General features: G+C 57.0%; 1 protein-coding gene across 8 annotated transcripts in view; it reads left to right on the forward strand.

Annotated features, from left to right (window-relative positions):
* Positions 1–24,367, forward strand: part of AGO2 (argonaute RISC catalytic component 2) — a 108,047-nt gene that overhangs the window by 60,369 nt on the left and 23,311 nt on the right. For all 8 annotated transcript variants that reach the window (XM_082364639.1, XM_082364638.1, XM_082364640.1 and 5 more), the window contains 11 exons: positions 2,600–2,720; positions 10,084–10,265; positions 11,886–12,022; positions 12,501–12,635; positions 13,381–13,468; positions 14,733–14,880; positions 15,710–15,829; positions 15,993–16,115; positions 19,445–19,578; positions 21,038–21,222; positions 22,484–22,643. In XM_082364639.1, the coding sequence (XP_082220765.1) occupies positions 2,600–2,720; positions 10,084–10,265; positions 11,886–12,022; positions 12,501–12,635; positions 13,381–13,468; positions 14,733–14,880; positions 15,710–15,829; positions 15,993–16,115; positions 19,445–19,578; positions 21,038–21,222; positions 22,484–22,643 (1,533 nt within the window). The remainder of the gene's footprint in view (positions 1–2,599; positions 2,721–10,083; positions 10,266–11,885; positions 12,023–12,500; positions 12,636–13,380; positions 13,469–14,732; positions 14,881–15,709; positions 15,830–15,992; positions 16,116–19,444; positions 19,579–21,037; positions 21,223–22,483; positions 22,644–24,367) is intronic.

The raw sequence follows: 24,367 nt of genomic DNA on the forward strand, positions 1-24,367 counted from the left end.
GGATGCTTTCTCTTGGTCCATGTGGTGGTCAGGGTTGTGTACCATTAGTCACCCAAGCAGGATTGCTTCGTAGTCCATCAGGGTGACTCCAGAGGTAATGACTGAACAGCCTCCTTGTTTGAACAAATATTTACTGAGCCCCTGGTGTGCCAAACTGCCAGGTGCTGGATGTTCCTAGGTAAGACGTGACTCCCACCCATAGTTTGGTGTGTAAGTGGAGTCATCATGCCAACAGTTGAATTCAGCTGAGAGCAGTAAGTGTTAGTGTAGATAAACGTTTTGTGTCGCGTGGTCTCCATTTATTGCTTTGAACACTAGATACCTAGTTGCCTCAGCACAAGGTATTGAGAAGTATTCTCTGTCCTCTCTCTTCTCCTCCTTCTGTCATAAATGGAACGTCTGTATGTCCGTGGGTCTTTTTCTGGGCCCTCGATTCTTTCCTGAGTTCTGCTTGTCTGTTCCTCCAGCACCACGCTGTCTCTGTCATGGTAGCTTTTACGTCCACCAGGTACCTTTTCAAGAGTGTGCTTACCAGCCTTTATCCTTTGTTATTTCCAAATACATTTTAGAATTAGTTTATTAAATCCCATCAGATAAAAATTAACCCCTCTGGATTTTCATTGGGATTGAAGGAATGAATTTGTTTGCAGAATTGAATATTCCTGTCCATGAATATGGTATATCAGTTGGTTGTTTTTCTTATGGTGTTTCCAACTCCCAAATAAAAGAGTTGTATATGCCACTTGGAACTAGTTGTCCCCTATCCCTTATTACCTACACACTTAACTGTGGGGAAGTCCATTTCTCATTGTAATGTACTTTACTGGTCCCTTTAGGAAGGACCACGTTGGTTTGGCTGATCTACTCCAATCTTGCGGGAGAGAGGAGCAGTGGAGGGTGGGGCTTTCTCTTATTTTGTTCTGCATCTGTGTTTATAAGTGAGATTGTCCCATGATCACCTTGTTGTGTTTTGAGATAACAGTTTTTCTAGCCTCATAAAATAAGCTGGGGCATGTGCCCTCTTAATTCTGTTTATGATAAATTTGAGTTCAGTTAGCTGATTTGTTCTTTGAATGTGGGTGGGACTCCCCAGTGGAGCCATCTGGACCTTGAGTTGACCGTGAAGTCTTGACCAAGAAGATGGGGTCTTTGAAGCTTGGGGAGGAGTGGTCTGGAGACAGCGTGGAGGAAGGTGGCCCAGAGTAGTGTGTGAAGCAGCAGGTGAGATTGCACCCTGGCTACTGGTCAGGGGCGGCGGGGTTGGAGGTCAGAGCTGCACTAGCTGTCCTTGAGGCTTTATACCTGCTAGGGCTGTGATCTCCCGGTTGGTATCAGAGGCCTGGTGCCTTCTTGGTGAAGCCAGCAAAGCAGAGGCTCCGTCTGTCCCAGGGACTCCCCAAGCAGTGGGCGTTTGGGGCAGGATTGGCTGGATCCCCAGAGACCCACCTCCTGCAACCAGCACAGTTGAAATTCAGCTGGGCAAAGCCAGTTTGAATAAGCAAACCCTTCTTAGGCCCGCTTTTCTCATTCAAGGAAAAGAATGGAATGAATTTCTGGTTCTTGCGCCCTGAAAGATGACCAAGGCTGTGTCCCAGAGAAATACCCTTACGGCAACAAGGCTGAGCTCAGATGTGCCTCCCCCTCCTCTGCCCACCTCCCCTTTCCCTGCTGTCAGAATCCATCTCCCTCTTTACCACATCCCATGAGCTGCTGTTTCCTGATAATGGCTGAGATTTTGAGCCTCTAACAGTCCGTTTGCTATCAATCCTTTGCATGTTTCCCTTACGAGGACCTTTGGGGACCAGGCAGGCATCACAGCTTTTCCTATCTGTACTTTATCAGAGTCGGGTGAGTTGACGTGACATGCTGACAGAGATGTTCCAGGTGGGGCTCCCTCGGAGCAGAGAAGTGCAGAGAGGGTGGTTGGTGGGCCTGGCGCTTCCCTGGGCCTCGGGGCCCGCAGGAGAGCTGAGCTGGCCCTGGCCCTGGTCGTCGCGGTGTGTTTCTCTGCTGAGCCGTGGACAGATGGGCAAAACGGGGCGAGGTAGGGCCACGGCTCTGCTCGGTCCTTGGAGCCCCACAGCGGAACAGCTGCTTCGTGCTCGCCGGGTTCCTGCCGCTCCCGTTCACGCCCGAGGAGCAGACAGCCCCAGAATCTTCGTCGCTTACAGTAGCAAACCTCCACTGCACGTTCGGGGTCTTCGTGCCGGAGCCCCGACTGAAAGGGCAGCAGTACCCAGGGCGAGCTGTACCGCGAACCACAGGAGCCCGAGGCCCCGGCCGAGCCAGCCCGCGGTGTCGGTGGGGTGGGGGGCGCTCTGTGTGCACGTCACACGTGGCAGCTAGTCTTCCGTGGATGCAGCGTGCACAGTGCTGGGCGGGGAGGGGGTTCTCCCATGCTTGAGTCACTAAATGAGGGAGCGTAAGCCCATGGAAGGTTCTAGTTTGATTTCTTACAGAAGGAAGTTGAAAGGCACGTTATTAAAAGGAGCCACGGGGCTTATAAAACTGCTTAAAAACCAGTGTCGGAAGAATGTTGTCCTCGTGTGCCATTTCGCTGATTTGATTGATGTTTTGCTCGAATTCTGTCTCGTTTCAGGGAAATAGTGGAGCACATGGTTCAGCACTTTAAAGCACAGATCTTTGGGGACCGGAAGCCAGTGTTTGATGGAAGGAAGAACCTCTACACGGCGATGCCCCTTCCAATTGGGAGGGATAAGGTGAGCTCACAGAGGTGGGTTGGATCGAGCAGTGGGCGAGAAGTCAAGTCCGTTGTCCTCTTGTCACACACTGAATCGCTTCACCCAGGAGGAAAGAGCCGCTAATCGGTCATGTGCTTCATCGTGAGATCCACAGAAACTGCCTTCCGTGTGCCGCGGTTTTCAGTGGCAGAGGGTTTAGTTGTCTAAGTGCAGAGAAAGACGTTGAGAACTTCTTGAAACCACTAAACTTTTAAATGTAAAGCACACACGTGCATGCACATGCCCCAAACCAGCACCAGACAGGAGCCTGGATGACAGGGCGGGGCTGTAAAGATGTACGGAGAAGTATGTTTGCACAGGTGAGTGTGTGTGGGACAAAGGCGGTGAAACACAGCAGTCATTCAGCCGTAGCCAGTGAGTCATCTGAAGTGATGATCATGGTAATTAATCAACCTGGGAGTGAGTAGTGGTTGTTTTAAAGTGTCGCCTTTCCTTGTTGTCTTTGTCCTTACCGTGGTTTTATTTAAAAAGCAGTGAAATTTCTGCCCAGAAGCTGTTACTTCTTGGCATATCTTTCAACCAATGGGCTGCTCTGGGATGATGGTTATTGTTTATAAGAGAGGAGGACCGAAGACGGCTTGGAAATCATTTTTACCCTTTTACCCGTACTTTAAAAAAACCCCAAACTAGTAATTTAACAGTTATCCCAACGAGACTGTAGAAGCTGATTCCCTTCAAGAATGACCTACACAATTAGCTTCTTACCCCCAGGGTCCCCGAGAGGGAAAACAGCTCAGAGCTTAGAGGGTCTGAAACTGCTGCCCTGTGACCTGTAAGTTCTCCACAGACGTGTTTTTGCTCTTGCATTTTAATGATGATCTTAAAACCACTAAGCTCCTCTCGCCGTTCTGAATGGCCAGTGGGGCCAGTGGTTTCAGCTCCCAGCAGCACAGCGGCTGGGAAGTGTGACGCTCAGATAGGAGGAGCAGTTAGGGCCGAGGGCAGGCCGGTGGTGATAAGGGCTCTGTCCCCGCAGGGCCTGGCGGTGATTCCAGGAGATAACAGTGGCGCTCCGCCCAGCCCTTGCCTGGCTGCTGGGGATTTTGAACTTGAAGGAGCCCCAGGACCCGGTGCCTGTCAGCTGAGCAGTCACCCCTTACTAATTAACATGCTCTGCATTTGAAATGTATGAGTTACAAAGTTTTGTGTTTAATTTGCACATTTGTTTTTGTTTAAAGTTCTGTAAGAAAGAAAAGCATAAGGAGTTTATTCACAGTTTTGTCTGTACATATTTATAATTAGATACTAGGAGGGGCTAAGGAGTGTTTTTCCTTCAGAAGGGGTGGGGAGGGTGTATGGTGTGTGTATGGTGTTCAAGTTTGAGACACATCGTTGTGTTGTGGACGTTAACACGGGCTCTAGGGTAATAATAAGTCTGATCCGAGGCCTGGCTTCGCCCTTAACTCGTGGTGGGACCTTGGGTAAGCTGCCTCACCTGCCACCCCTATAAAATGGGGAGATGGTATAGAAACTACCTCCCAGGGTCCTTGTGACAGCTGAATGGGTGAACACACCCCAAGAAAAGCTTCTCCGCCTTCAGTGTGCTTCCTGCAGCCCTGGGGCCTCTGTGAAGCGCTGGCTCTGGTTCAGGGTCCGGGGTGTCTGCATCTCCAAGCCGCCCTCCTGGCGACGCCCGTAGGACACCTGGGACACGGCGCACACTTAGCAGAGGCTCACAGCTGCTGTTGCTGGTCCAAGCGTTCGCATCTGACGTCCTGACCCATGTCCGTGTGGACGCCCTGATGCCCACAGCAGACCTTCGTACGTATTGCCAAGACGCAGTGGGCATCAGTGTCTCTTAAACTGAGTCCCACCCATCCTCATCCTTTTTTCAGGTGAGCTGAGAGGACCTAGCCAAGGCCACAGCGTTTGGTTAGCGTGGGTCTCCAGATTCCAGACCCCTCCTTCCACTCATCTTTAAGGTTCTGTCAAATATTCGTGAGATGCAGAAATTAATCTCTTCCGTTTGAGAGCTAATGTAAGATGTTAACCTTTTCTATTTCCATATGTTCACATCTTGTAGCAAAGTGTCATCCTTTTTTTTTTTCATTTTATGTTTGCTGTCTTTTCTATACGGTACTTTTCTTTGTGTCATGGGCACTTTTGTAGTAAGAGAAGAAATCCTTTAATGTCCCAGTAACCCTGTGTCTGCTAGTGGCTGCCCGGGGGCCGCAGGTGGCTCTGGCCCAGGTCTGTGCACAGAATGTGGCCCCGGGCCCTTACTCAGGGAAGGCAGCTGTTGTGATCTACTCCTGCTCTCACACACACACACACACACACACACACACACACACACACACACACACACACACACACACACACACCCCTTGAGCCCAGCCCTGCACACACACACACACACACACACCCCTTGAGCCCAGCCCTGCACACACACACACACACACACACACACACACACACACCCCTTGAGCCCAGCCCTGCCACGGCTGGAAGACCCGGTGCGCCAGGCCAGCCCCCCGCCTCCCCGCGCAGGAGACTGCGGAGGCTGTGAGGGCTGCTCCAGGCTGGGGCTTAACTTCTGGACCCTCCTCAGCAGGAATGGGACGTGAGTTGCAGATGGGAATGTGTGTCATTTGTTGTCCTTGGTGCTGGCTCCAGCCCTCCGCCTTCGGGTCTGCAGCTTCCTGGACCTACAGCCTCTCTGCTTCTATTCAGGGAAGGTGTGAGCGTCTCCTCCTGAGAAGGAGGCGTCCCGTGAGGCCAGGCGTGCGCTCGCGTGGGCAGCAGACCATGCGTGCAGGCCACTGCAGCCTTCCGAGTCCCCGGCGCGCCTTCTCCCCCTGCGCCGGGCCCCGGACCGCGAGCCGGGCTGCCTGTGCCCCGCTGGCGACTGCTGACCTGGGGTGACGGGCTGCAGAGTCCGAGCAGGGCGGTGAGGCCTCTGCACGTGGAGGGTCGGAGGTCTGAGGAGGGGCAGGAGGGGAGGGCAGAGGCGCTGGGGGCCAGGGAGCCGTCCTTGGGGCCCCCTCCTTGGCGAGCCCACAGGTGGAGGGTCTGCTCGGCCTCGTTTGCCCCTCAGGCAGTCCTGCTGCCTTCGGACTGAGGGTCCCTCCAGTGAACCTGCGGCATTTTTTTTTTTTTTAATAAATTTTATTTATTTATTTATTTTTGGCTGCGTTGGGTTTTCGTTGCTGCGCGCGGGCTTTCTCCAGTTGCGGCGAGCAGGGGCTACTCTTCGTTGCGGTGCGCGGGCTTCTCATTGCGGTGGCTTCTCTCGTTGCGGAGCACGGACTCTAGGCACGCGGGCTTCAGTAGTTGTGACCTGCGGGCTCAGTAGTTGTGGCTCGCGGGCTCTAGAGCGCAGGCTGAGTAGTTGTAGTGCACAGGCTTAGTTGCTCCGTGGCGTGTGGGATCTTCCCGGACCAGGGCTCAAACCCGTGTCCCCTGCATTGGCAGGCGGGTTCCTAGCCGCTGCGCCACCAGGGAGGCCCGGGCCTGCGGCATTTGTCCGCGTGCTCTGGCCCGTCGGCGGGTGGAGGCGCTCGGCAAGCGCGGCTTCCTCAGCAGCGCAGCCCCTCCCTGGACCTGTCGCTCTCCTGCCGCGGTCACTGAACTCCCGGCCGTCTCCCAGCGCTTTGTCCCGGGTCATCTGGGGACGGGCTGCTCGTTGACGGGATCCGTTGCTGTGCCGGTCACAGAAGACCTGCGTGGAGCCTGGCAGCCCCGAGGCCCTGCCCGCGCTGTCACGCCTTCCTCAGGGACGGATGGCAGCCACATCTGGACGAGCAAAGCCCGCTGGGCGCCATGGCTGCTGCTCCCTGGCGGCGCACGCCTTCCCTGCTCTCGTCGGCGCTGCTTCGAGCTGCACGGCGGCGGCACCAAGCGGGACTCTTCCGGCCCCAGTTCCAGTCTGTCGCCCTGGTGACGTTCAGCCAGAAGGGACTGAGTGTGTGGCCGTGGTCTGCCTGGACACGTTGACTCTCACATCTGCCTCACCGTTTTCCAAGCCTGGGTGGCGCCCCTGCTAACGCTGTCCATATTCAAAAGCTGGCAGTGGTCGCCTTCCTGTGTCACAGCTTCTGGGCTGCCGGCGTCCTCGGTTGGCACAGGCATCTGTGCGGCGCGTGGGCCGCCCACCTGTCCCGTATTACAGGCGGGACCCAAAGGGGCCACAGAGGTCACAGAGCTGGGGGCCGGTACGCTGCCCTTGGATGCTGCGTGGTTGGGACCAAGAGCTTCAGGACGCTCAGAGGTTGAAGTGTCTTGGTGTGCGGAGCGAGTCCAGTGGCCGGCAGCCCCGACGGACATGAGGACTGCTTTTGGGCTCGTGTCACAGCTGAAGCCCGGTGCCACCCTGCCCCTGGAGTGACATTTCTGTTGAAATCTCCATCATCCCTAAGATATTAGATGCCTGTACCAGTTGGCCTCTTGAGACGTGACTGACAGAGAATGTTGTAGAGCCTCGAGCTTATTCTGTTCCCTTTTTATGGGGGCCAGGAGGAGGCTGGTCTAGAATCTATTTAAAAATAGAGGACTTCCGTGGTGGTGCAGTGGTTAAGAATCCACCTGCCAATGCAGAGGACACGGGTTCGAGCCCTGGTCCGGGAAGATCCCACGTGCCGCAGAGCAGCTAAGCCCGTGCGCCACAACTACAGAGCCTGTGCTCTAGAGCCCGCAAGCCGCAACTACTGAGCCTGCGCGCCTAGAGCCCGTGCTCCGCAACAAGAGAAGCCACCGCAATGAGAGGCCCGCACACCGCAACGAACAGTAGCCCCTGCTCACCGCAACTAGAGAAAGCCTGTGCACGGCAACGAAGACCCAACGCAGCCAAAAATAAATAAATTACAGAAATAAATAAATAAGTAAAGGAAGGGTGTTTTTAAAAAAATAAATAAAAAAAAAATTGGAAGTACCTTTTGCTAAAGGAAAATATGCCCCTCTGAATCCCACTCAGTTGGATTATAGAGGCATTTTTAAAGAATGACATTGACAAGCGTCTAATTAGCTCCTGTTCACAGAATTGTTCTTTAGATACGCCAGGCGCTGCTGGGTGGAGACGTGTGCGGTAGGCGTGAAGTGCCCGCTGTACACGTCTGTGTGGGAGATGGAAACTAGCGTGCCGTTTCCACCCACTTGTTGGCCGTGTCCTTGGTGCACCATTTCTGAATAGGCGGAAGTGCTTACCCCCTCTGCTGACGTGCGAGCAGGTCTCTGCTGGTCCACACTCAAGCCCTCCCCCAGCGCCCTCCCCCATGGCCACCATCCTGATGACCTGGGTTAAATGGACCCTTTCTTGACTGGTTTTATCAGCTGTGTGTGCATCCTTAACATATGTTTTGCCCCGAGATGAATCATACTGCAGTGTCCCTCTGTGGCTTGCCACTTTTATTCAGTATTAGATGCTTGAAATCCATCCACTGTGAAGAACGTGTTCCTTTTTCACTGCTCTGTTCTCCCTTCGATGGACCTCGGGCCGTTTCCGTTTTGGGGCCGTCAGGCTTGCTGTGTGGGCCTGTGCTGGAGCACGCCTCGGACACAGGTGTGCAGGGGGCTTCAGTGTGCAGTCTAGTTGCTGCCCCGGTGATGTCTGAATGGGGCGTAGCAAGTGCGTGAGGGAGGGAGCCCCTGAGAGTGGAGAGTGAGCAGAGGAGCCGAGCACAGGCTGCCGGGTGAGACGGGGGAAGGAGGGCGTGAATGAATGAGCGGGGCTGGTGCCAGGACCTCTCAGCCCCCCTCCCCCCACCCCGGTCATCACGTGGTGAGTGGAAGGGCCTTTGACAGCAGCCCCGCTGGCTCCCAGTCCCACGTCTGCCCTTTCACGGTTGTGTGGCCTCGGGCTGGACTGTAAGTCTGAGGGTCTGTGTTTTTTGTATAAAGCATGGTGAACAAGTCTCCCTTGCTGGGATTTTTGCGTGTTTAAGGATAAAGTATATAGTCTGTGCCCTACCAATAGATGTTCCATAAACATGGGGAAGTATTATCAGCAAATATCAGACTTGCTTCAGTCGTCAACTGAGTGGGGTCTGTGTGTGTGACGCTCAGGATGCATTAGTCAGTCACCAAATAATAATTTAATGTTTCAGTGGTGGAGTGAAGGGACTGGGTAAAGGTGGGTCTGGGCATCACGTGGAGCAGGGTGGGTGGGCGTGGTGAGGGCCGAAGGACCTACTGGGAGGCGGGGAGAGAAGTGGATTTGCTGTTCGTCAAGCGTTGGCTCCAGAGGGCGCACCTTGGACCATTGTCCTGAACACCCGCCACTAGCTGCACGCGGCTATGTGCACTCAAATCTACTAGAAGTTAATGAAACTAAAACTTTAGTTCCGCAGTCTCACCAGCCACATTTCAAGTGCTCAGTGGCCACAAGTGGCCAGTGGCTTCTGTCCTGGTCAGCTCAAGAAAAGACTGTTTCCATTATCACAGGAAGTTCTGTTGGAAAGGGCTGTTGTAAACATTGAGTGCTATTGTGTAAATATTCTGAGAATTTAAATTTCTTCCCAGGAAATTCTGATTGGTCTTGTGGTAGTTGAAGCTACTTTCTCTGCCATCTTGAACCTGGCGATGCTGGTACCGCAGCGCTTTCCTGTTGCACAGATGGGCATAGACAGCCCTTGGAACAGCATCAGGGCTTGTTTGCCTGGGGAAGAGCCTGGCTTGTCCCCACTGCCCACATGCGTCATTCAGTGCCTGCGATCTGCCCACGTTTCATTGTGGACAAGTTTAATCAGACAGAAACGTCGAAGGCATTGGAGGATGCACAGCCATCTAGGCTGTTGTTAGCGTTTTGCTCTGTTTTACCTCATGTCTGTTCTGAGAAGGCTTTTGTTCATGATTTATTCACTGCAAAACTAGCTCCTGGACTCTTAAGGGACCCAGAAAACAGGAACCCCCAGAGCCACTGCAGTTTTCTCAGTCCCACTGGAGAAAGAGTAACTCCCCAGGACCCCCAGTGAGCTGCCCACGCCCCCTTCCTCTGTCCCAGGAGCAGCCTAGGCTCGTGCCTGCTCCCTGCTTTCCTCTTCCTGGGGTGCCCTCCTCAGAGAGGCTGACCCAGGCCCCAGCTGATCAGCTGCTGTGCGGCCTCAGGACGCCTTCTTGGCCCCTCGCCTCTCCCGGCTGCCACCGTGTGCAGGATCGGGCTCGGGAAGCACTAGACCTCCGTGGTGGGAAGGACTCCCGTTGTGCTTCAGTCACTGGCCGCTGGAGGAGGGGCTGAGTGCGCCCCCCCCCCCACCCCCGTGCTTGGATGAAGGACTGGCTGAACTTCCCTAGCCTGGGGGTTCTGGAAGCTGACCCACCACCCTTGACCTCCCTGTAGCTTCTTAAGAGGGAAGCGTGAGTAACTGTGCTCTGGATCCCCTCCCAGGTGGAGCTGGAGGTCACGTTGCCAGGAGAAGGGAAGGACCGCATCTTCAAGGTGTCCATCAAGTGGGTGTCCTGCGTGAGCTTACAGGCGTTACACGATGCACTTTCGGGGCGGCTGCCCAGCGTCCCCTTCGAGACGATCCAGGCCCTGGACGTGGTTATGAGGCATTTGCCGTCCATGAGGTGAGGACCGTCCACGAGGTGGGAACCGGGAAGCCTGAGGCCTCTGTCTGAGGAGGCGCTGGTTCTCGGGGACAGGGCGGGGACGGCCGTAGGGGTTTCTGTGATGAAAGCAGTGGCGACGCCAGCTCGGGAAAAGCTGTAATGTAAAAAGAAATCGCTGGGGTTCTCCGCCAAGCACACAAAGGTTGCCTGCCTGTCTCGCGGTGCACCGCTCACTCCACCCAACGTGCGAGCTTGGTCCCGTTTCTCAGTCGCCCTCGCACTCAGGAGTCACGTTCCAGGTTCTGTGCTTGCCTGGCTTCCGCCACGAGCAGGAGCCTTTCAGGACTGCGGGAAGCACGCACACCCACACACTTGGGCTTTATTCGGTGGGATTACTTTCCACTAACCACCACACTTGAACTTCTTGAGGCAGAGGGTAGGAGGACACTTTGATGGCTCGTGATTGACCGGATGGAGGCTCAGGGCCACACCCGCTCCCCACGTGACAGCCGTGTGCGAGCCACACCCACCGCTCGGGTTTCCAGTGTGGGACGCCTCTTCCTTCCCCAGGTGTCGTGCACAGTAGGGCCTCAGGAACTCTTTGAACGATTAAGTGAAAGGAGGAGAACCTAAAACTGAAACGAACCTTCGTACTGAACTCTCCCAATACCGACCAGAACTCTAAGGTTTGAGGGGAGGGTGTAAGTGTAAGAGGAGTCTCCTTGAAGGGCCGTGTTAGATTTAAAGGGGACCCTGGTGTTCTCGAAACACAGGGCAGGCTGTCACTCCTGGCAGGGTCCCCGGCCCCTGCATGTAGTCTGTCACTGCTTGGAACTGTTGATGTGAGGAAGGCAGGTGGGTGCAAAAAACCCCAGCTCTTAAGGATTGTTGCCAAAATGTCGAATCCATTCTTTAAAAGAGTGGCAGGAATTACTGTGATTTTTTTTTTCTGAATTCCTTTGCATTAATCACCATGTTACTTTTATAATCAGGAGGAAAGTCTTTCGTTTGGGGGAAATAGAGAAAGAGGCTGGGGGAAGCAAAGAGTGTGCGTGTCCTGGTTGGTGGCTCGGCCTGTAGGCGACAGGGTCTTCCCTCGGGGAGCCTCGGTGATGCCGCGGCCGCTGCCCTGGAGAGCGCGGTGGCCTCCGTCTCTGAGCACCGTCAGTCACCCCCCCGGGAGGGCGTAGGTGCTCCCTCACGTGGACCTCGCTGCCCCCCGAGACAGGGTCCGAGCTCTGCACCCCCCTCTCCCCCCTATAGAGGAGCCGGGTGGAAAGGGAACGGGGCCTGGGTGCTTGGTCTCCGCGAGGTCCTTGGCCCTCCGTGCCAGACGCCCCGAGGCCCGGGCGGGACCGGCCCGGCTGGCTGACTGTGGTCGCCCGCACCTGCACCCCTGCCCGCCCCATCCTAGAAGGAGGTGAAGTGCTGTGTGCAGACCCGAGGGCTGCGGGCGAGGCATCGCGGTGGGAGGATCGCGTGGGGAGCACGAGGTGCGACCAGACCCCTGTGTCCTCGGCTCGCGGGAGGAAGTTCTCCTGCGTGCCCCCTGCGCGTTGGCCGTGGACACAGGCGGGCGGCTTGAGCGTCTGCGGGGCGTGTGCCCGCCGGCCTCCCTAGACAAGGCTCCCGTTCCAGGTACACCCCCGTGGGCCGCTCCTTCTTCACGGCGTCCGAGGGCTGCTCCAACCCGCTGGGCGGGGGCCGAGAGGTGTGGTTTGGCTTCCATCAGTCCGTCCGGCCTTCTCTTTGGAAGATGATGCTGAATATCGACGGTAAGCGGAGCCCCGGCCGCCGTCGGGGGGGTGAGGGGCTGCGAGGCCCCTCCGCACGCGCCCGGCCCGCCGCACTGCTCGTGCACGGAGGGTAGTGGCGCTCACGCTTGACCGTCAGAGCCTCCGCGGGGCCCCCTCCACAGACACAGCCTGTGGCTCAGGGGCCGAGGGGGGGTTCCCGGCTGCCCCTTTGTGTTGCACCCCGCGTGGGAACAGTAAGCTTCAGGGAGCCCGAGACCAGAAGGTGGTCAGAAAGTGCCAGAAAACCCGGGCTTGCGGTTGTCATCGGCTGATGGGTTTTGTTTTTAAACCGCAGCGTTTTCCTCAGAGGGTGACTTTAGCCTCTGCCAACCCCTCCCGCTGCCCCTCGGAGTCCGTGAGCCGGGGGAGCTGGGGGAGCCGGGGCGGCCGTGGGAGTGGCCTCGCCAGGCAGGCCAGGTCACGTCTCGGCTTTTGTCTCTTCTTTTCCCGCCTGTAGTCTCGGCAACAGCGTTTTATAAGGCACAGCCAGTAATCGAGTTTGTGTGTGAAGTTTTGGATTTTAAAAGTATTGAAGAACAACAAAAACCTCTGACAGATTCCCAAAGGGTCAAGTTTACCAAAGAAATCAAAGGTAACTAGCTGCCCGGCGCGGTGGATGAGGGATGCGACCTGGATGGCCCCGAGTTTCCCAAGTTCTTGTTCCTTCGTGTTTCCGAGGGGAGGGGGCAGGGGGCAACGGGAGGAGCCAGCCCTCAGAGACACATCAGCGCAGGACAAGGACACCCGCTTCCCAGAGCGGGGCCAATTTCTAAATGACTTTCTGCGTGGGGTGTCCCGGCAGTGTCCGGGCGCGGCTATGAGGGCCAGGCAGCTGCAGCACTAGTGTAATCAGTTTCTCAGGACGTTCCGGAACGTTGATTCCTTGTCATTTAACCAAGTTTCCACTCAAGAAAACGCAGCCCAGGTTTCAGTGACCTGGCTGTGTCCTTCTGCCCGTCGTCGGAGAGCTGGCAGGCCCTGTAGGCTTGGCCCCTCTGCACCTGTCCTTCCTGGGGGTGTTCAAAGGCCGGCAGCAGTGCTCGTTGCTAAAAATAACCCCAAAGGAAGCACGGAAGGCCGAGACGGCTGACGGCCTGCTCTCAGCCGAGCCCACGTCGCCCCTCGTCTTTGAGAACACACCCTGCCTCTGGCCCGGGCGTCCCTGGGGCAGGGGGCGTCCCTGGGGGTGAGATGGCCCAGCCCGAGGGTCACCCGGAAGGTCCTCGCCGTGGGTCTGTGGGTGAGGTTCCCCTGAAAGCTGGCGGGCTGACAGTGGGGCGTGCGCTGCAGGCCCAGGCGAGTCTTGATGCTGAAGCCCAGCTGCTGTGTGTCCTCAGGTCTAAAGGTGGAGATAACGCACTGTGGGCAGATGAAGAGGAAGTACCGCGTCTGCAACGTGACCAGGCGGCCCGCCAGCCACCAAACGTAAACGGCCTTCCTGTCAAACGCTTATCAGCTCTGACCTTCACTGTCACTCAGATGTCCAAACTCTGCAGCAATCACTTCTGCAAAGGATTTTCATGCTAGTTGTAAAATTCCGAAAGCACACTTCACCTCGTGAAATAAAATAATGAAATTCCCCTTGTATGGGCGGGAGGGGGCGGGGCTCGCCGTCAGTTTTCCTTCTTGAATATGACAGGCGAGGGAAGGTCTTTTTGGTTCATTTTCCAGTTCTCCGTGCTGAGTGGCGTCCAGGGAGGGAGTGGGGATCAGTTAGCGCTGCCTGGATCCACAAGCGTGGCCCGGCCCAGGCCGACGCTGCGACCTCTGCCTTGAGCTCCCGTCACTTCACAGACAGTTTGGGGTCCAGGTCCGCGTAGTAAGTGTGCTGGCCGCACGGATGCAGTGCTGTCTTAGGTTGTGTGGCCCCCTCACCCCACCTTGAGGCCTCCTGGGTCCAGTGAGGACTCGTTAGTTTATTTCGCGGTCGCTCCGTGGGAAGTGCCTGGTGTGTCTCTGGGTACTGGTTATACCAAGACGCCCAGGGTCCTGTGCAGCAGGAGGGGCAAGGTGAGCCTGTGTTCTTGTCCCCATGACCTCCTCCCACCGGGCAGAGCAAAGGAGTCGGCAGAGGTCCCCTACCCCTGTGCCCAGCGCCCTCGGCCCCATCCTGCATGGGGGCTGCCCCCGTGAGTGCAGGATGCCACTGTGCGCTCCCGCCCCTGCACGTGGGCCTCTCCTGCCTCAGCCCACCACATGTGGCTGCGGAGGCCTGAGCAGACCCGGCTTCTCCCTTTCACTGTCCTGTTCTGGAAGGTTTCAGGTTTTCTGGGGTGGACACTTGGAGCACTCAGCCAGTAAACGACTTTCAGAGTCAGTGTGAGGTCGGCTGGAAAGTGCACAGGCTTTTCTTTCTGGATTTGTCTTCATTTGTCCTGAGTTCTTTCCATGTACTCTAGATGTATGTGTCATTTGTGATTATTGCATATTGTAGGCGTGCGGGTGTTTTTTACTTCCCAACTCCAGAGATAAAATGAACGTTTAGGGACTTGGGAATGTTCAGATAAGCCAGAGGGCATGATTTGGTTTTGACCCCCAGGGAGATGCTTTGAATCACCCTCCACCTTCTTCAGCCCTAAGAAAGCAGACCCACAAAAGCACCCCTGTGTGAGTGGGCACGTGGGTCTCGGCCACCCGTCCCCTGGGGGCCTGGGACGCTCCGGGCCTGAGCCGCCTCTTTCTTGCCCAGGTTCCCGCTGCAGCAGGAGAGCGGGCAGACGGTCGAGTGCACTGTGGCCCAGTACTTCAAGGACAGGCACAAGCTGGTCCTGCGCTACCCTCACCTCCCGTGTTTACAAGTCGGACAGGAGCAGAAACACACCTACCTTCCCCTAGAGGCAAGTCCCCCTCCCTCTATCTCTGTGGGCTGGGAGGAGGACTTCCGGGGCAGGGGCCCCGCTGGCACCCCAGGCCCAAACCGTGTTATTCCTGCCACTGTGGGACCTGGGACAGGTTAACAGATGTGGTCCAGCCTCAGTTTCTGCATTAATAAGATGAGTTTGGTAACTTACAGGATTCGTGTGAAGGTCGAGACCATATGTGTGTGCCCAGCAGGCCCCTGGCACCCAGGAAAATGTGCTCAGGAAATCTAAAATTCACTTCTGGTTTGAAAAATCCTCGCCTGGGAAAAGATCAAATGCTGAAACAAGGACACAAGTTTTTAAGTCTTTTCTGTTAGTGTTTTAAATTCTCGGTATTTGTCCAGTTACTGAAACACCTGGCCCTTGGTTTGGCTTCTCCTGTGCTGGTGCAGAAGGCAGACTTCCTTCCCATCACCGGCAGCTCTGCGTTACACCCCCGTGTCTGAGGACGGGGGGTCCGCACAGCCCACGGTGAGGACACAGGCCAACCCCGCCCCGCTGCTGGGTGGCCTCAGAGGCTGTGCTGCTTTCAGCGGCGCGGCTCGCGGCTCGCGGCTCGCGTTTCTGTCGTGCTGGGTTTCCTCCGGTGGTTTCTGCCTCGGACCAGAGGGCCTCCTCCCGCCTGCGGTTCCTGGCGGATCTCAGGAACAGCCTCCACGCTGGCGTCTGCGTGGCGCTTCACGGTTCTCTCGTGACGAATAGACGTGTCACGGGCAGAGCTGGGCGCCAGCTCCCGCGCTTGGCCTCAGACCCGCGCCCGCTCCCCAGCCCGGTGCTGACACTCGGTTCTTGCGTTTCTTCGTAGGTCTGTAACATAGTGGCGGGACAGAGATGTATAAAAAAGCTGACCGACAATCAGACCTCAACCATGATCAGAGCGACTGCCAGGTCAGCCCCCGATCGGCAGGAAGAGATTAGCAAATTGGTGAGCGTCACATCCTCAGACCAGTCCTCGGGTGGGGAGACCCTGGGGACGCCAGCTCAGGGTGCCCAGGGCCAGGCCCCATGATGCTTTGGACAGACTCGGCTTCTGGAAGGAAGCAGAGTCCACCCCTGACTCTGTGCCTTTTCTTTCTTCCCTTTTCAAGATGAGAAGTGCCAGTTTTAACACAGATCCGTATGTTCGTGAGTTTGGAATCATGGTCAAAGACGAGATGACCGATGTGACCGGGCGAGTCCTCCAGCCGCCTTCCATCCTCTACGGGGGCCGGGTAGGTAGACGGCTGGGTGGGGCGTTTTGTGGGTGTTGGGAGTATGTGTCTGAACGTCGATGGTGGGGCGCAGCACCTGACCCCCACACACACACCCTCAGAGGTGTAGACCATGGTCAAGGTAAAGAATTCTTCCTGCCCCAGTGTGAACCTGTAACAGCTATGGGCCTTCATGAAGGACTGGTTTCCTTAACCCTTTTAAAGTTTTCTGAATCACCCCTTTTCTTTTCAAAAGGTAAACTTTATTATCTCATCAAAATTTTAAAAGCATCATTCTTTGTATGATAGATACTCTGCCAGTGACGAGTTATTCTCCAGAAGTTCATGCCGCTTTTCTGCTTTCTAACTTTTGTTTTGGAGGTATGTGGGAGCAAGTACATCAGTTTAGTCATGGGCACAGCTCTGTTTGTTTGTTTTTGCCCATTTGACCTCTGGTTCTGGTCAGTACGGTCCTGACCCTTGAGCCCCTTAGAGCTCACAAGAAGTTCTTCTCTCCTTTCCTCCTGGCACCGCCCCCTTAGCCGCAGCGCAGGTGGTGGGGCTCAGCTTCCAAGGTCACAGCTTTGGGAATCCCCTGGCCGTCCAGTGGTTAGGGCTTGGCGCTTTTGCTGCCAGGGCCTGGGTTCAATCCCTGGTCAGGGAACTAAGGTCCTACAAGCCGCGGGGCACAGCCAAAAAAAAGAGTGAGAGAGAGAGAGAGAGAGAGAGAGAGAGAAAACAAAGGTCATGGCTTTTGTGGGTCAGTGAGCACCTGTGGGAGCCTGCGTTCTGCATGACTTGACACCTTTTTACCTGATGGAGTGGGACTCCAGTCCTCAGTGCCTGTGGCAAGCTTTAGTTTTTGTTTGTTTGTTTGTTTGTTTGTTTGGCTGCGTTGGCTCTTTGTTGCTGCGCACGGGCTTTCTGTAGTTGCGATGAGTGGAGGCTACTCTTCCACTGCGGTGCGCGGGCTTCTCATTGCAGTGGCTTCTCTTGTTGCAGAGCACGGGCTCTAGGCGCGCGGGCTTCAGTAGTTGCAGCATGCGGGCTCAGTAGTTGCGGCATGCAGGCCCTAGAGCACGCGGGCTTCAGTAGTTGTGGCTCGCGGGCTCTAGAATGCAGGCTCAGTAGTCGTGGTGCACGGGCTTAGCTGCTCCACGGCATGTGCGATCTTCCCGGACCAGGGCTTGAACCCCTGTTCCCTGCATTGGCAGGCGGATTCTTAACCACGGCACCACCAGGGAAGTCCCTTCAGTTTTGTTTGCAGGACTTTTTCCTTTCTTATTTTAAAATATAAGTTCTATTTTTTTAAGTGTTTCAAAGTTCAAAAGATACAAAGCATTATAGGGAAAAAAATCTCTTTCTCCCCAGATCCTGGTTACTTTCCCAGGAGGCAATTCTCCTTGTAAAATCGCTCCAGGGATTATTCACATATTTTTTTCACCCCTTCTTGTGCAAATAGCTGCATATTAAATACACGTTTGTGCCTTGCCTTTTTTTACTTAATATTTTCTCTTCGATCCCATGGAGATCTTGGAATGTGTGTGACCTCTGGCTTGTTGTTTTTGACTGTTGCATGGTATTCCTTTGTGGGGGGGACCCCCACCCTAGCCAGTGGGCATGGGGGCTGCTCCCCGTTCTCTGCAGGATGCCTTCTGAGCAAGGCCTCCTGGCTCCTTCTCAGCCCACTTGTGCACCTGGGAGCTCAGACACTGCAGACACAGCACCTTCTTAACCCTCCCTGTGGCCCTAGGAGGGAGAGGGGGATTCCCCTTCACAAGTCAGTGAGGAGATGCCCGAAGTAGTGAGACTTACCTAGTGAAACCAACATTGCATATCCAGCGTCTTTCCACCTTTTAGTAAAGACAGGAGTCATCTGGAAAACAAAGCAGCTCTTGTAATCTAACCTTGCAAGAATGTTAGAATTGTAAGGATCCAAACTTTTTAATGCTTCTAAATGAATGAATTTTTCCAGATGTCTTAAACATTGTAATGGGAGCAAACACTTCTCATCACCTGCCCTACCCATTGTCCTGTTAGACAAAACATTAAATGTCCCCCAGGGATATCCGGCAATGTCTGGAGGCTGGAATCTGATGGGCAGCGGCTGCTGGCACCCTCCAGGGCACAGGACTGCCACAGAGCAGTCAGCCAGCCACGTGTCCACGGTGGGACTGAGGCTGAGAAACACTCGGACAGTAAGAGTGCATTGCCGTGGGAACTCCGTGTGTGTGTGTGTGTTTACTTACTGAGTCTGGAACACCACACTTGGTGGTGGCTCTGTCTTATAGAAGGAGGTTGGCAGGAGCTGGGTAGTAGTTTAGAAAATATAAGAAAACAAAAACATTCATTTCTGTAATGTTTGATTTTTACAATATGCTTATTTTAGTAGGAAAAACGTGTTTTTCATTAAAAAACACTTTTGCAGAGTAAATGACAGCAACTCAGGCACAGCCCTGTCCTTCAGGGCCTGCTGCCCACAGGCCTGGGATTACAGCTCTGCCCCCTCCACATGGCCCTAACTAAAAATGGAGGCCAGTGCCAAAGACTTCTCTCTGACTCAGGCCCAGTCTGTGGGACTCAAGAGCTTTCTCTGCAGGGCACACAAAGGTCCAGCCAACACAGCTCCAGTCACAGTGTCCCTTGCTGACCATCCCTTGTGCTCCAGAATCACTTGAAGGCAGTTCAGAGATTCCTTCGGTGACAGTGTTGAGACCTGGTCCTTTCTGGTTGAGAGATGACAAAATTAAGTGGATGCATTATCTGCTGTTTTTTTCTTCCCAAATGGGAACAGCTTAAGCAACTGCGGGCAGTGGTGTGTGGGGCGGGGGCAGCAGTAGGCTCGGTCCTAGCTGGCCTGTCTGCTCCCAGGCACAGCGCTGGTAAGAAGCACCTTGCTCCCCTCCCCGTCCCTTCCCTGGCTGCCCCACTGGCACTGGATGAGGTAGAATTAACGGAAGCGTGTTTAGAAGACAGGAAGCCTTCCTGGAGCGTCGTGAGGCACTTCTTTTCCTCCAGGCTCCCCGTGAGAGCGAATGGAGCTCCGGGCCCCCCTGCTCCCCACAATCTACTTCTTCACCCCTCCATCCTCCCTCCGCCTCTCCCCCCTCCATCCATCCGTCTGTCCTTCCTCCATCCATCCATCCATGCATCCATCCTGCACACACCTGCGGGACCCCTGCGGTGCCAGGCAGCTCAGAGATGGGGGGTCTACACAAAGGTTCCATTCTCAGCCTCAGGAGCTGCCGTCTGGTCAGGGGACCAACAGCAGTAGGGACAGTGACAAAATCCAAGGTCAGAGGAATATGTTTTCCATTTTCTTCTCACTCTGAACTTCTCGCCGTTTGCAGAATAAAGCGATTGCCACCCCTGTCCAGGGCGTTTGGGATATGAGGAACAAGCAGTTCCACACGGGCATTGAGATCAAGGTGTGGGCCATCGCGTGCTTCGCCCCCCAGCGCCAGTGCACGGAGGTCCACCTCAAGTAAGGCCGCCCGGGAGCGGAAGCACCTGGCCTTGGACGGGCAGGGGCAGAGGGACCGCGGGGAGGGCCGCGCCGCCAGGCTGGGCGGGGCGTGGGCTCCGTTTGGAGGGCGGGGGGTGGCAGCCTTTCCCCGTCGAAGGGCACTGCCTGGGGCGGCCGGGCCGGGGAGTGGGGGCCCCGGTGCTGCTTTGCTTCTCAGACTCGCTGTTGGAGCGAGTGTGGAGAGGTGGAGCAGGTTACGTGAGAAACAAAACAGCAAATGACGAATAAGTGTACAAAGTAGAGGCAAAGGAGAAGCCTGTGTTCAGTGAACTAAAATTATTTTTAAAAAACACTTTAGGTTCATATTTCTGTATCAGCCCAGCCTGGCCCAGTGTCAGACCCTTTGAAAGCAGCTCCATAAACATGCAGCTTGGTTGCTCATGCTTTTGTGCCAAACAGACCCAACAGGGAAAGGAAGGCTTTTGTCTCCTGCCTCTCTCGGGTGGGAGCAGGAGGGGGCCTACACAGCGGGGGAAGGTAGCAGGTGGGTGTTGCAGCAGAGAGCGGCTCTGGAGGGCTGTGGCTCTCAGGGTTCTGGAGAGGGGCGGGGCCTCTCCTCCACGCCACCAGCGGCACGAGCTGGCTTCTCCGCTGGGAGCGCGGGGTGTCGGGGGACAGAGTGGGCTAGAGTCCGACCTCGGGGTGCCTCCCCTCTCGTGTTCTGTCCGTGGCCCCCACTTCACTTTTCCTGGAGCCGGATGGCCCCAGGGTACGTGCACGTGTGGGCGTAGGTGCAGATCCGCACTCGTGTGTCTCTTCAGCTGCGCTGACTAACGTACTGGGGGTCGGGCGCTAACTGGCCGGAGCGGGTCGCGTGTCCTCACTTTACTGTAAAAGGCGGTGACGCTTTTATTCCTGGGCTTAAAATAGAAGCCGTGGATCCGTCTCCGCAGCCCCGCCTGTGATTTCACAGGGCCTGTCGGCCGCAGCTGTTGGTGCTACTCTAACTGTGGGCTGTTTTGTTTTCCCCCGTGATTGTGTCATCCAAGTCCAAGTTGTGCACACAGGAATAACTGGGGGGAAATCCAAGGGGACAGTCAGCTCACAGTTTTCCTCACCCTGACCACGCTCGGCATCCACAGGCAAGTGGGCGGCAGCTGCTCACGCACGGCTTTCAAAGGACAGCACTTGTCACTGCCCTGCGAGTGTCACAGCTGGTGAGGGGGCAGCGTGGCCACGATTTGAAGTCTCCTGTTTCATCGTGACTTTTCAGTAACCTGCGTGGTTAGCACGAATGGCCGCCTTTGTTTGTTACCGTGTTGAAGTGGCCTTGTCCAGGGCGTCAGCTCGGATTTGGATCTCAGTGAAAATGGTTTGGGGTCTGGACCTGTTAAAACTGTGCCCTTTCCTCGGGGCCTCCGGTTGCTCTGAATCACTGGCGCTCTCGGTGCTTCACGTGATGAACCTCCTCCTTCAGGTCCTTCACGGAGCAGCTCAGGAAGATCTCGAGAGACGCGGGAATGCCGATCCAGGGCCAGCCGTGCTTCTGTAAATACGCCCAGGGGGCAGATAGCGTGGAGCCCATGTTCCGGCATCTGAAGAACACGTACGCCGGCCTGCAGCTGGTGGTGGTCATCCTGCCTGGAAAAACCCCCGTCTATGGTAGGCCTCGGCGCGCACGCGGCCTCTGGCCGCTGTCGGTGGCACCGTGGGTGTGCAGGGCAGCCTCGGCCCTTTGTGCCTCTGCCGCACCGAGGAGCTGCCTGTCTCTGGCTCACTCGGGAGCTAGGAAAGACCAGGTGGTTTCTGATTGCGGCCGCGCACGTGCCCAGGGCCGCCCTTGGTGGTCTCGTCTGGGGCCGCGGTTCCCGGAGGCCAGCCTCCTGCGGTGGCACAGGACTCGACACGTGTGCGGTTACCTTGCCCGCCGCCCGCCGCAGATGTCGGCCGGATGGAGGAGCAGTCAGGCGACGCACACGAGTCGTCCACTCGGGGCGCCGTCCTCAGCTCCTGCCTGGGACTCGCTTCTGCACTTGTGAGCTGTGCCCGCCTCAGAATCCTCTGGAAGTTGATCAGAGTCCTTTCTGCCAGAAGGGCAGTTGCACTTTCCCTCGGCTGAAAGTTACCAGGCCCCCGTGATGGAGTCCCAGGCCCTGGTTCGGGAAGCTCTGGGGCGCCGGTGGTGTAGATAGGTGGCGGCGGCATGGGGAGGTGGGTGCCGGGTGCGTCTGCCGGAAGCCCCCTGGGAACCAGAGGCCCCAGTGCGGGAGGCGTGTGGGTGCCCCAGGGCAAAGGGAGCAGAGAGGCGTGTCGGTGTCGCCGGCGGGATCCCCCGTCTGGGCGGTGACAGAGCGCTTGCTCCACGTCCAGGGAAAGGAGGAACGAGAAAGCCCCCGGAGTTCCCATCCTACGCATCTTCTCCCAGGCCCGCCCAGGGAGCGGCTGACCAGTTGCTTGATGAAGGGAGCCAGGAGTAGAGGGGGTGTGGGCCCAGAGAGGCCTTGGATGTGGGATTTGCACGCGCCGAGGCTTTGAGAACGCCCGTGTTGATATTTTAACGGCTCGAGCATTGGCTTGCTCGCCGTCCTGAGCACTGTGAGGGAGGGGGGCCTTCGGGATGCAAGCCCCGGGTTCCAGCCTGGCTCTGCCCGCACCGCCCTGCAGGCCTGCATGAGTCGTGGAAACGCTCCTGACGGGGACTGGGCTGTCTGAGTCGCCCGGCCTCCCTGGGCGAGCGGGGGCGGGGGGGGGGGGGGACGCCCCGCAGCGAGCGCAGGCCTGGGCGGCGCGGAGCAGAGCTGGAACCCGGGCTCTGGCCTCCTCTGGGGCCAGGCCCCTCTTCCACGGGCTTGGCTGCACGTGGGGCGGGGGAGCGCGGGGCGGGCGGAGGGGAGCCATCCTGAGGGCACCGTTCCCCCCGCAGCCGAGGTCAAGCGTGTAGGAGACACGGTGCTGGGGATGGCCACGCAGTGTGTGCAGATGAAGAACGTGCAGAGGACCACGCCGCAGACCCTGTCCAACCTCTGCCTGAAGATCAACGTCAAACTGGGCGGCGTGAACAACATCCTGCTGCCCCAGGGGAGGTGAGGCCGGCCTTCCGCCGCGTGCGGGGCAGCTGGTGCGCGACTCCCCGGGGTGGGGCCTGCCGGGGCCGGCGTCCGCTCCCCTGGACAGTGGGTGAAGGAGGTGAGGGGGACGCGGGTCTCGGCTGCTCTCGGTCTAGGCGACCAGGGCCACCTGCAGGCCACTGAGGACCGGGTGCAGGGGCCGGAGGAGAAGGGACTTCTCACCCCACCCAGGGCCGGGGGTCCCGCACGTGAGATGTGGTGGCTGCCCTGGGAGGGGGTGGCTCTGCGATGAGGGGTCGTTGGACTCGCTCAGTTCACTCAGCGTCAGGTTCTGTGTTTATTGAGCGCCTACTGTGTGCAGGAGTCCTAGCCCTCCAGCGCAGGCCCCGGTGAGAGGGTCCATAAATGCGCTGCCCAGGTGAGCAACAGTGACACAGCGGTAGGGGCAGGAGCTCAGAAGGGTGAGGGTTTCACAGGGGAGGTGGCACTAAGCAGACTGCAGGCACTGGGTGGGGGGGCAGGATCATGTAGGCGCCTGGGAGGAGAGCGTTCCAGAGGGCACAGGCCGTGCAAGGGCCCTGTGGTGCAGCCTGCCAGGAGTGTGGCAGGTGTTCCACTGAGAGACTGAGGGGCAGAGGGCTGCTGGGGGGCCTGGCACTCCCTCCGGGGGAGCGCATCCACGGGAGGGAGGTTCACGAGTGGAGGTGTAGCTCCAGTGACCTCGTTCTAAAAGGCGACTCCAACTCTGGGTGGAGTGGGGACCAGGCCCTCCTGCGTTGTCCCAGGAGAGGTGCTGGGGCACGGCTGGGGCGGGATGGTCTGTGAATGGAAGAGGAGACTCGAGAGTGAGTCCAAGCCTGTACGTCTGGAGCGGTTAGGCAGCACTGGCTGAGGAAGCTGGGCGGGTGCGTCAGCCTCCCAGGGGAGATACTGGGGTGGGGGGAGGAGGAGGGGAAACAGAGGCCTGGTGTCGGTGAGGTTTTTTTAGGGATCCTCACGTGGAGGTGGTATTTAAGGTCTCTAGGCCGGAGAGAACCCCCAGGGCAGGGTATAGATAGGAAGGATGTCCAAACCCTCAGCCCTGGAGAGTCGAGGGTTAGAAAGGTCGTGGAGGTGAGGAGGCAGCACTGGAGCCTGGTGGGGTCGGGGGTGGGGTGGGGGGGAAGAGCCAGTGCGTGGCTGTGTCACTCGGTGCCAACCGGCCAAGTGCGATGAGGTCCGAGGCTCCACCATGGGACTGGGGGACGTGTGCAGGTCGTCGGTGACCTTGCAAAGAGGAGTCTTGTTGCCATGGCAGCAGGAGGCCTGCTTGGGAGGCAGTAAACGGGTTCCGGGTTCCGCTAATTCCAGGAGCTTTGCCACAAGGCGAGCAAGGGAAGCGAGGGAGGGAGCTGTGGGAGCAGAGTGGAGTCCGGAGGCAGTTGTGGTTTTGCTCGTTTAAGGTGTGAGTCATAACTGCGTGTGTTATGCTGCTCCGGGATGCTCCCGGGACCGATCCAGGACTGGGGGAGGGGGCAGCAGGGAAGAGCCGTGGGGTGGGGGGGGGGAGCCAGGCGCAGGGTGGGCGGGAGAGCACACGCGGTCAGGGAAAAGAGGAGAGTGAGGCATAGAGAGAGAAAGCTCCAGAACGCACAGTCGGTGAGTCTGGGACCCGCCGGCTGGCTCGAGAACCGTGCCCCCAGCGCTGGCGCTTCAGGGTCGTGACCGCTGGAGTGCAGCCAGCGGTTAGAAGACCCAGG

Source organism: Balaenoptera borealis (genome assembly GCF_965194805.1).
Source record: "Balaenoptera borealis genome assembly, chromosome: 17".
Classification (NCBI taxonomy): domain Eukaryota; kingdom Metazoa; phylum Chordata; class Mammalia; order Artiodactyla; family Balaenopteridae; genus Balaenoptera; species Balaenoptera borealis.